Source organism: Ipomoea nil, unplaced genomic scaffold (assembly GCF_001879475.1).
Source record: "Ipomoea nil cultivar Tokyo-kokei standard unplaced genomic scaffold, Asagao_1.1 scaffold0642, whole genome shotgun sequence".
Taxonomy (NCBI): Eukaryota; Viridiplantae; Streptophyta; class Magnoliopsida; order Solanales; family Convolvulaceae; genus Ipomoea; species Ipomoea nil.
The window spans coordinates 2,464,281-2,476,710 of NW_017617070.1; the positions used below are offsets into that span (position 1 = coordinate 2,464,281).

The 12,430-nt window shown below is 35.1% G+C and overlaps 1 protein-coding gene across 8 annotated transcripts; it reads left to right on the forward strand.

Annotated features, from left to right (window-relative positions):
* Window positions 1-1,053: 1,053 nt before the first annotated feature.
* On the forward strand, window positions 1,054-7,782 carry LOC109174623 (E3 ubiquitin-protein ligase At1g63170). Of its 8 annotated transcripts, none has more exons than XM_019323878.1 (6): window positions 1,054-1,209; window positions 1,729-1,837; window positions 1,967-2,743; window positions 3,226-3,351; window positions 3,445-3,727; window positions 7,165-7,782. In XM_019323878.1, the coding sequence occupies exons 3-6, from the start codon at window positions 2,145-2,147 to the stop codon at window positions 7,366-7,368; spliced, it is 1,212 nt and encodes a 403-aa protein (XP_019179423.1). In that variant the 5' UTR covers window positions 1,054-1,209; window positions 1,729-1,837; window positions 1,967-2,144; the 3' UTR covers window positions 7,369-7,782. The 8 variants fall into 8 exon arrangements, with proteins under 8 accessions (XP_019179423.1, XP_019179426.1, XP_019179421.1 ...); XM_019323881.1 differs by lacking the exon at window positions 1,729-1,837 and having other exon boundaries at window positions 1,967-2,020; window positions 2,111-2,743; XM_019323880.1 differs by lacking the exon at window positions 1,054-1,209 and having other exon boundaries at window positions 1,221-1,837; window positions 1,967-2,020; window positions 2,111-2,743.
* The last annotated feature ends 4,648 nt before the right edge of the window (window positions 7,783-12,430 follow it).

The following is a 12,430-nucleotide window of genomic DNA, read 5'->3' on the forward strand; positions in this document are numbered from 1 at the left end:
CCTAACCCCATGGGCTGTTGTTAGCACTATTATCCGGGTACTTTCTCTTTTGAAAAGCCATGCAAACTTCTACAGCTTGAACTATAATCCAACTTCCTTTAGGGAGCGTGGTCGTTGATTCCCTGAAGATGGCATCCTTTCTCCACCTCCAAATCCACCAAATGGCCCTCGCGAATAGGGTTGGGCCATTATCGGCGTTCCTGCACACACCGTTACCTTTGATTCCTTTGTCATGCCAGGTTGAAAAATCCATGTTCCACTCTTTATCACTACTCTAAAGTGTCAGCTAAGCTTCTCCAAACTTCCATCACTCAAGGACATCTCCTAAAGATATGGTTGATCGTTTCGGTGGTGTCTCGACAAATGTGGTAGTGGTTGTACTTGACAAACCCTCGACGCCTTCGTTCGAGGTTGGTCATGATCCGACCATGCCGAACAATTCATAATAAGACACTAATTTTGCTGAAAATTTTAGCTTCTAGAGCCTTTCCCAAGTCTGATTAAAATTCGTACCTACAAGGCTCGCCGTTAGATTATAAGCCGGGGGGATTGAGAACTTACCCGTGCCTTCAAGAGACCAGATCAACTCGTCATCATACCTGCAAGTTCTAGGTAGGGGACGCAAAAATAAAATAAAATAATAAAAACTTCCATGTCAGCATGAGATTACCGGTAACCTGTAGGAAACCTATAAAAAGTTATAGACGAAAAAAAAAAGATTTATGGATCTAAATATCACTTATTAAAGATCATGGTGCGGCATGAATAATCGAGAATAGTTCATGATGCATGATGCAGGATGATTATCGTTTTTGTCATTTTACTGACTGGACTCAGAAATTATTTTCAATAAAAGAAAAAGAAAAAGAAAGAAATTATTTTATCACACCGCTAAGCAATGCGGAGGTGCACAAAGAGACAAGGACTTCAAACACCAGTATTATTCAGTATTAGTGATGTAATATATAGGGATATCTATATCTATGTTATATTATATGTATACATAAATCTAAAAATCTGTGTACAAAGATTTATATTATTTATTTATATTTATGCTCTTCTATAGTTCTATCTCTATGCTAATACACGCGGTGAATCTCACGAAAATTTATCCTTTCTTTTCATCGAAACTTCCTCTGATGCTGATTTCTTCTTCTTCCCCGTATTTTCCCTTGAGTTGCTCTTAGCTTTAACGCTCACTGTTTACTGGTCAGTACTGCCCCTCTTTCTCTCTCTCTTCATCTCTTCTCTGTATCTATGTGGTCCACTTTGCTGTGCAGCTGTGTTGAATTTTATGGACTGTCTGATAGGTCGAGTAGCAATTGCTGTGTTCTATGATTTGAGTTGTGTTCTTTCTGATGCTGATGGAATTATTCCCCCTAGAACTCGGTTTTTTGAATTTACTGCTGAATATGTAGAAGAATTGTGGGTTTTCCCCATTTTTGGTTGGGTTTTACTGAGGAATCGGTTCTTAAAGATGGTCAACTGCCTGTGGTTGGATTGGAACCATGAATTTGCGTTAGGGTATTGTTTATATGAGAGGGAGAGAGAATGGGTGAAGTAATACGCTTATTGTGCTGGACTGTGTTCTTGCTGGGATTTTAGGGCTTTTATAATTAGTTTCTGTAATTGGGTCCTTGTTGTTTATGAGTAATTCCAGTAGTGTGATCGAATTGGGGCTCTCTTTTGGTGCTAATTCCTAATGTTTGTTCCTGCTTTGAAATCAAGAATATCTGCATCTATTATGGAGTATTTGGGAGGCATGGCATGTGCAATGGTGCTTGATTGCTTGGGCTTTCCCTATATCTGTGGTCTGGGGTTACTTTAACCTGCAAAAGTACATATTTTGTTGTTTAATGAATTGTTATAGTTCATCTGTAGAAAATCATCTTGACTTCAAATTGGCTATGTTAAGTGAGTATTCCTTTAATAGTTCTAATTTCATCATGTTTGATGGTCAATGCAGAAATGGGAGCTGATTTCAGAGGAGAAGTGATTAAGTATCACAGTTCTGGTTGAAGTGAGAGTTATTACTGTTTGACATTCTACCATCCTACGTTTCCACTACTACTTTTCGGTTGGTGGGTTTAGCTGATTATTTCCTTTCTAGGACGTAAGCTCAAACTTACAAAATCGTCTTGTTAATGGAGCGACCAGAGAATCATAGCAATAGTGAGCACACAATTGATATTACAAGCAGCAGTGAAGCATCATCCTCGGGCATATCACATGATCGTTCGGTAAATGATTTCCAGCACCAACAAACTGAGGATCAGCCTTCAACTAGTGTGACAATACCTGTTTATCAACGTGCTTTTTCTTCTACTACTGGATCAAACACAAGGAACTCATCTTTTGTTCGAAGAGGAAATGGACGTAGTCGCCATAGAAGTCCTTTGAATTCTGGGCTTTGGATTTCTGTAGAATTGGTTTTAACAGTGAGCCAAATTATTGCAGCTATTGTTGTTTTGTCATTATCAAGGCATGAGCACCCACGAACTCCACTGTTTGCTTGGATTGTCGGTTATGCATCTGGATGTGTAGTTATCCTTCCTCTTCTTTATTGGCGCTATCGTTACAGAAATCAGAGTTCTGAACAGGATTCTCAGCAGCAACAGAATTCTTCCCGTGGTGATCTTTCAGCTGGACCTCCTTCAAGTTCCAGGACTTCAGAAGGTGAAGGTCGGAGAACAACTGCTACATCCTCTAGATGGGGTCAGAGTGGTGGATTACCAAATGCAAGGTATGACAGAAGGACAATGCTTGTCATAATCTGTTAGACTGTTACATGCATCTCTAAGCCCTCCATTCCCTTTTCTCCTTGTCTCCTGACATTGTATGGTAGCAGCAAATAATGCTTATATCACTGTTTTTATGTGATCAGTAATTGTTATTATGTGGTAATTGGTATTGTATAAGCAAAACAAGGTAGTTATTGGGGAAATCTGATTTCTGATTTTCATCTTCTAAAGTCAAGTAGCTTATAATGGTTCTTTTATTGTTGTGGATTACTTTTTCTTTTTCAAGTTCATAGGAACTCTGTTTTCCTCTTCAAGGTAAGTCTTTCAATGTTGTCTTCACCAGACTTCTAAATTGGATCTGCATTTCATGTTTTTTTTGGGGCTATTCAGGAGTCTACAATTAATATGTTCTTGTTAATTTATGTTACACAAATCCATTCTTCATCCGTGAATTCTTTATCATGGGCTGTTTCTTCACTTGCAGGCTAAAGGCACTTGTTGAATACTTCAAAATGGCTCTGGATTGCTTTTTTGCTGTGTGGTTTGTGGTGGGCAATGTGTGGATATTTGGAGGGCATTCTTCCTCTTCTGAGGCTCCCAACATGTACAGGTACTAACTTCTTGATGTTTACTTATTTTTCATAAAAGTGATTTATTTTTATGAACTGAGCTGACAATTCATTTATGCATCTACCATCTGCAGGTTGTGCATAGTGTTTCTAACGTTTAGCTGCATTGGCTATGCAATGCCATTTATTCTGTGTGCAACAATCTGTTGCTGCCTCCCTTGCATAATTTCTATCCTAGGCTTCAGAGAAGATCTGTCACAAAACAGAGGAGCCACACCAGAATCAATCAATTCTCTGCCTACCTATAAATTCAAGGTAAAGAAAAACAAAAGCAAAGATAATGGAGGAGCTGCAAGTGAAGGTGGGATAGTAGCAGCAGGAACAGAAAAGGAGCGCATGATATCTGGTGAAGATGCGGTAAGATTTATATCCTGCCCTATTCCCCCTATTGGTCTTTTGTTGAAATATTGGCACATACTTTCCATTAAAAGAAAATATAACAATGTGACACACACCTGATCCCTAGTGCCCCCTCCCCAAAAAGAAATAGAGAATAAAGCAGTGATTCTTTTTGTTTTTTTGTTTTGTTTTTTTTTTTTTTTTTGGGTTTTTTTTTGGGGGTTTGTTTTGTTTCCCCATTTTGAAAGCAGTAATTGTTTACTTCATTTTCTTCATCCATTTAAGAATATCACTTTCTTTAAATACCTAGGACAATGCAGTACTCCAGTGGTGTTATTAAGTTCTAGTCTGTGAGATCAACATCTCTTCTCTCTGGGATTTGATTTGCAATTAGACTTCTAAAAAGCTCAGTTTGTAATGCACTAATGCTTATGAAACCTCTAATTGCATCTTATAGGAGTTCTGAATCTATCATTTAAGGCCCTAGTGGATAACTGAATTATTTACTTAGGATTAAATTTTCTCCTTTTTCTTTCTTATTTTCTTTTTGGGGGACCTGGGGAGTGGGTATTGACACATGATGGAATGCACTACGGGCGTACCAAATTCTTTCTAAGATGTGGCGGACTCTGCTCTAGAATTCTAGATGCATCCTTTCCCCCTTTTCACCAAACAATTGCCATTTGAGAAGAAGTGGACTCATTTAATTTCAGGGTGGAATTTCTTGTTTGTGGTCTTTGGATATAATTTGCTGGTGGTGGTACAACAACTTATGCTTGAAAAGAATAAAGGATTTTACTAAACTAAATGTACAAGTAAAAACCAAGATGCAGTTTCTGTTATATAAGCAGTAGCAATATCTTGCAATGGGTAAATCCTGTTGCTATTACAGATTTTGCAGATGGCTATATCTAAACAATTATACAGCACCCTGGACTAAAGCATGCCAGACATAATCATTTATTCTTAGTTTCTTACTTTATTCAATCAGCACCATAAGTATACATGTATCCTTATTGCAATGAGTTGGACAGGAATTTCTTGTTAGAGGAAAATGTCTAGTCTTTTGGATGTAGTGTTAGGTTTATTTTTTATGTTTTGTTAAATATAACTATTATGTACAGTTATCCTATTTTTATTAAGGGTATGTTAGGCATTAAAAACATATTTACGGCCTACGGGGGACTTGGTTCATAACTTCTGAGGTCTAGAATTGTAATCATTCTCATTGTTGATGTTTTGTTTGCTATCTCAATGATCTTCAATCAGAACCAAATATAGCTAAATCCTACTGATTCAAATCTGGACAATGGCCAAGGTTTTGATTTCATTCCACTTCTTTTTTTCCCCTTCTTCCTTTTTTTTTATTTTTTATTTTTTATTTTTTCCTTTTCCTTTCCTTCGTCATGGTCGGAAACGAGGTTGAGCTTGCTCATTTGTCATGGTTGGGGACAAAGTGGCAATTGGCAATGAGCATATTTGAAGTGAATCAGTAGAAATTGAGTGGGTCATTTCAATTGCCCTGATTTGGAGGTGGCAGCTGTGACGCACGCATGGTGTTGGATTGTCGAGGAGAACTGTAGAAATCACTGTGGCATGGTGACAGATTTGTAGAAAACCAATTTGTAGATGCAGGTGAGAGAGAAACAGGAGAGATAAGGATGAGAGAGAAGGTTAAGACACGAAGTTGAAGAAGATGAGGGTGACAGCAAGCAATTGGTTTATTATTTTAATTTAACCTTTATTTTTTAAATTCCAATTCCATATTATAAATAACCAAACAATAACACTACTTTTACTAAAAACTCATTCCTATTAATAAGTATTTGATTTTGATCCCGTTATTGAACCAAACTCTCCAAAATTTCAAATTCAACACTTGTAATCGTGAATTACATTATAAAAAACAAATTATCATAGCCAAAAATCATGTTGTTGCATCTGAAGATTTATTCTTCTTCTCCTTAGAATATATGTAGACCAACAGGCCTTGCCCAAACATCTACTTTATTAAATATGAATTAGTTTGTGTATGACTCCACAACTTATATAGCATAGCAATTTTTATGAACTTAACAAAATTAAGGCATTAAATTTAATGAACTTTAAAAATTTAGGGCATTAGGGTTAATTAAAATTGGTGTATTACTCCATAACAAATATTTGCTTTTGACAATCACAATTAATACTTGTTATAAAATTTTTTAATGATTATTTAGTAATTGTGATTTGAATCATTTGATTGAAATTTTGGATTGCACTAAGTAAAAGTATTTTTATTAAAATTTGTGAATATTACATTTAATGAAGGCATGTTAAATACACATGATAGTTATATTTGACTGAAAAGTTTATGGATTGTGATTTGTTACCATTTTTAAGATATAGGTCGCTGACCATTAACCTTAGTTTGGTAAGTTTAAAATGGCTGAAAGTATAGATTAAAAGGTTATCACCCAATATTTACCCTTTTCTAATTACAGCTTAAATTTTTTACCTTCCCAATTTATCTAGAACTGTGCTCAACTATTAGAAACTTATTCTAATTATATTATAAACACCTTTAGCTCTTCTGAATGGTCTTGAAGGTTGAATGGCCCTGTTTATTATTTGTCACTCATGTTAATCCTGTTATTTCATCCAAACCTTCAAGATCTCAATTCTGGGGTCTCATGGTGGTGCTAGATTTTGCTGACAGATGTATGGTAATGAAAAATTATTTAAATCCTTCTTTTAGTTCACTAAATGCTTCTGTTTCCATCCAAATCTCTTCCTATTCACTCTTGCGAGTGCCTGAAATGCAATTAATAAAACAGGCTTCTTATGCAAAACAGCTAATAACTACCTAAATAGATGTATAAGCTCCATAGTGGTGGGTGGAAGATGACAGTGGTTTTTGTTTTGTTGAAAAGCTTAAGTTTATTTGAAATTATTCCACCAATGGATTAATTTTGAAGGCTTTTAAATATGGTTCCCTTTTGTAGTAGTAAAAACCTGTTCTGCTTTGCCAAAGCTGCAGAAGCAATTTTATACTGTCTTGAACATTTCGGTAAGAAATATGTGCATAGATACTTTGCTTCCTTGGGGGTAACAAAGCTTCCTTTAGAGGTTCAAACATTGTCTTCATACTGAACATCTTTCTGTGTTTGAGTTTTGAAATTTTCTGATGATTGACTGTATGATGATGTCCAAACTTCAAAATCATTTTGTAAGGCTTGGGTTCTGAATCAATTTAGTTAGAACGAACTGTCTTTGTTGGATCTGCCAAATATTTTCAAAATTTTTAGTTGATGTCAAGTCTGCTTTTGCTGATCTTGAGAAATTGCATGCAACAAAGTTCTGACTGTACAAGCTTTAGATGTAAAGGCTGATTTATATGGAAACTACGAATTTTGCCTTTTTAACTCGTGCCCTTAAGTGGACCTTGCAAGTAACCTATTATGTTGATTTTATAGGTCTGCTGCATTTGCTTAGCAAAGTATGTGAACAATGACGAGCTCAGGGAATTGCCCTGTTCTCATTTCTTTCACAAGGATTGCGTAGATAAATGGCTGAAGATCAATAACACTTGTCCACTCTGCAAAGCTGAGGTTGGGGAGACCCTTTTGGGTTCACTTACAGAAGCAACTGCCAATTTGCATGCCAGCTCCGTGTTTTAGGTTGCATCACGTACCAGTTAGGCACCCGAAGGCAATGGCTGTTTACGGACATGGCATTAAATGGCTTAAAGCACATCTACGCCAACCAGTTGGCGATTTTCAAGTGTTCTTCCACAGGATGTTGGTGCTGCAAACCTTCTGGGTTTTGAGGTCTAACTGCCTTTAATTTGCAACACACGATATCACCCAGAGTTTGGCATTTGATATGTCATTCAGATTGTATATCCTCGTTAGTTATAATCGTAATATTTGAGATTATCGAGTATCATAATATAGTATAAACAAAATGCGATTGTTGCTTTTTCTAGTCTGATATAACTAAAAGACTGGAAAAGGTGTAGTCCACACCTTAGCCCTACATCTCTCTCTTGGTTGAAAACATATAATATATATTATATATTTTTTCTTTTGGCATTGCTTTGTGTTGAAGAAAGGGTTATGGGAGGATTTGCTTGATTGTGGAGTGTTACTGCATTAAGTCTTCATTGAAATAAGCATTTGTACCAGATCTTATGAATGTATCATTTGAAGGAAATGAAGCTGAAACTTGAACAAAAATACAAAGAGATTTCATACAACAAGCTTATGTGTTCTTCATTGAAGTAGTAGAGCTTCATATGGATTCCTTTTCATAAGTTCTTTATTCTTTGATGAATTAATATCATTTTTGTTTTAATTGATTGCATTTAGGTTTTTAGTTCTTTCTTTAATTTTCACTTCTTGAATAAACCAAATCTAGTAAAAAATGTCTAAATATCATCAAAGTATTCAGACATTTATCATTTTGTAAGTGGGCATTTTGAATTGAATTTTATTGACTTTTGTTGAAAGACAAATTTTTGTTAAATTAATATGTAATGACAAAAAGTGAAATATTATAATAATTAAAGAACTGAAAGTAATATTAACTTTTCTAAGATTGGACTGGAGGCTTCAATTGCACCACCAAGACCAATCACGGAATGAGAGCTTTGGGCGATCTATGTTGGTCTCAAATGGGTTTGGGCTACAGGGAAGAGGAAAATTTATGTCTTCAGCGATTTTCAACAAGTGGTGGACTGCTTACTAAAGGACTCGGGTCGATAGTGTCGTGTGTCAGCATCGTGCAAGCATGTAAGGAATGGCTTATCAAGGATTGACAAGTAATGATTAATCATATTCCCCGAGAGACCAATGAAGTGGCAGACTGGTTGGCTAAGGTTGCACCTCGCAAAAATTGTGATTGGATCGAGTCATTCTCGAGAATGATAAAGGAATGATGACACCCCAAAAGGGCAGCCCATAGTTTGTTTTTGGGTCGCTCTCCTAAAAAAAAAAGTTGCAAACTTTATTAATATGTGAAGTGATTTTTAAAATATATTTGAGTGAGTCAGATTAAAATTGTTATATCTTCTCTAGAGTTAGCTATGTGACTCAATCATTTTATTTAAGCAATTTTTGTTTAATAGTAACTGCAAATACGAAACGTGTTGGCTTACAAATCAGTAGCCCTTGGCTCATGTCTATAAGATAAACAAGAGTTAGGTTTTGCTTCAAAGCTTTCCATATAGAGATGCCAATTTTTATTTTAGTGTATGAGCATTACAAATCATATTAAAAGAAGACAAACCTTATATTGATTAGGCTCAAAATTATAAACCAAGATAATTCAACATAAGTCCAAGGATCAAAAGTGGAATAAACTCCTTTATATATAACTTGCCCTAAAAATATATAAATGAATATTGTTATAATTTCGGTTATAACTTTAAGGGAAAATTGTAATTTATGTCCCTCACAAATAGGCCAATTATCAATGTTATCCCTGATTATTAGTGGTGTAAATATTGCCCTTCAATTTTCAAAACGTGACATATATTGTCCCTCCCCTAATTATTAGTGATGTAAATGTGGTTACCCGTCGTCTTTCTTGTTTCGCTAACCAAAGATACGTGTGAATACGGCTTGGAACCTTCAATTTCCATAAGTTGTTCCAAGCTCTATGATCTGGTGAAGACACATGGGCTGTAATCATTGAGTATCTAGTACTCCTTTTTGAGCCTACCATGTAGAGAGTTAACACCCGGGTACTTGCCTACATCTTTGGTAGCAGGTATCCCAAGGGCCAAGGATATTTACAATATTCACTCGTATAATTTACACTATTAAATATCCATGTAATTATTATTAATATATTATAACAAATACAGTCCGTGCATTGCACCGGTGTAAATACTAGTTATATATAATAATATTTGCGGTTACGAAATTAAATACAATTAGTTCTTACCAATAAGTAATAATCGATTCCAAAAACACTTGAGTCGTCCAGAAGTTTGTACGATTCAAAAAATAAGTATTTCGTTAAGCACCGAAAGATGCATTTACGAAAGCTTGCAACAAAGATGTTCGTGTGGCCTAATGGATAAGGTGCTCGCCTCCGGAGCGGGAGATTGTGGATTCGGGTCCCACCGTGAACAATAAATTTAAAAATTTCTTTGGTCCGCATGAACAACTCAGTTGATCATGTGTGGGAGCTGAGCAAGCAAAGGTCTAGGGGTTCACCTTTTCAGAAGAAGGAAAGCTTGCAGCACCATCCGAAAGGTGCTGCTCAAATGGCACCTTTCGTAAGTTAAGGTGCTCATTTCCACCTTCATGAAAGGTGAATAATTAGCACTAATCTTAAGCTTAATCAAAGTGTATAACAATGCTTTACTACTCAATGCACCGGTCAAAGTGCTAATTACAAAGCTTAATTAATAACAACAACAAATATTCAAAAAAAAAAAAACAACAACAACAACAATTATTTTGGCAAGCAGACGACCTCCAGTCCTCCACCTGCTCAACGGTGCTCACCTTCTATTAACGGCTAAATATTATCGGTAGACAAAAATTTATGTGAGACCGTCTTATATATCTTTGCCTGTGAGACGGGTCGAGTTGTAGTCAAGTAGGTGTGTAAGTGCAAATTATGCCCTGAAAACGTGTTCACCATGAATGGTGAATACGGGTCTAAACGGTGTCATTTTTATGCATGGTTGCAGTAGGCGCTAGGCGCTAGTCGGGCGGCCGGGCAGCGCCTAGCGCCTAGGCGGTCTAGGCGGCGCCTAGGCGGATTCTAGGCGGCGCTAGGCGGGCACTAAAAAAATTAAAAAAAATAGTAACAGACTTGTAGTTCGACAATTTTAATGAGGTTGTTTTCAACGTTCACTCAAATAACACATCTAAATAAATGAAATAATGATAATTTATAAGTCATAATGTCATAATAATATTAAAATCAATAATTAATGAAAGACGACATCGGTCAAAATCGAACAAAATCGGTCAAAATCGGTCAAAAACGGTCAAAATCGGACGAAATCGGTCGACTCGGCCGAGTTGGCCGAGTTTGGCCGCCTAGTGGCCGCCCAGGCGGCCGCCTAGCGCCTAGGCGGCTAGGCGGCCGAGTTTTGCAACCTTGTTTTTATGGAAACAATTTTTTTTTAGTTAATGTGTTGTTAACGGTGCGCGTTTGTTCAGATTATGAATTTTCTGTTATGAGATTATGAATGTACTGTAAATTCATAATCTCATAACAGAAAATTTATAATCGTATAAAAGAAAAACATTTATTAAATTATAAATTTTCTGTTATGAGATTATGAATTTACAGTTATGTAATTATGAATTTTCTGTAAATTCATAATCTCATAACAAAAAATTCATAATTTCATAACTGCACATTCATAAATCCATGCTTGCACATTCATAATTTATGAATGTTGAAGAAACTTGTGCGAAGACTCCGAAGAGAAAGTGAAACCGCGAAATATGAAAATGAAAAAGAAAAGTCGCGCGATTAATTTAAAAAAAAAAAAAAGATAATGGTGCACCGTTACTGTTGAGACCGTGTTCACCATCCATGGTGAACACGATTTCATGGCATAACGATTGGTGTGTAAGTATCATAATTTTAATTATAGGCTAAAATTTGTATGAGACCGTCTCACGGGTCTCAATCCGTTAGGCGGGTCGGATTTTTGACCCATTAATCAAAGATCCAACCCGTATCACATATTGAGATTTGGGACTCGTGAGACGGTCTCACACAAGTGTTATCCATAATTATAAGTATTACAATATTTATCATTAGTAATAATCAAGTGTACCTTAAAGAGTATCACAGTTTTAGATATAAGTATTACAATATCTATCATGAGTAACGATTTATTTTTAATTCAAATTGGTACTAAATTTTCTACAATAAGTATTACAATTTCTTTTATAAGTAACATTTCACATATAAGTATTACAATATTTACATTAAAATTATACTTTGTAAGTATCTCAATTTCAAGGAATAAGGTTCAAATTGGCCACTGAACGTAACCTGAAAATGCAATTAGGCCACTGAACGAAAAAAAAGTGCAATTAGGCCACTGAACACTCCAAAAATGTGCAATTTCACCTGATAGCAAGTTACCCTCAATTTTAGCAGGTTATCTGCTTACGTGGCAGCTGAGTTGGCATTTTTAATAAATTTTAATTAATTTTTAATAAATTTTAATAATAACTTTTTATTAAAAAAATTTTTAAAAAAATAAAAAAGACTTTATTTTATTTTTTATTTAATTTTTTCCAATTTTTTATAAAATTTATTATTAAAATTAATTAAAAATGCCAACTAAGCTGCCACGTAAGCAGGTAACCTGCTAAAATTGATGGTAACCTGCTATCCGGTAAAATTGCATACGTTTGGAGAGTTCAGTGGCCTAATTGCACATTTTTTGAGTGTTCAATGGCCTAATTGCACTTTTTTTTCGTTCAGTGGCCTAATTGCATTTTCGGTTACAATCAGTGGCCAATTTGAACCTTATTCCCAATTTCAATTATAAGTATTACAATATTTATCATTAATAACAATTATTTTATCAAAAATAGTATCACAATTTCACATATAAATATTACAATATATATATATATATATATATATATATATATATATATATATATATATATATATATATATATATATTAAGTAACAATTTATTTATTTCAAATTGGTATTAAATTTTCTGTAATAAGTACTAAGATTTCT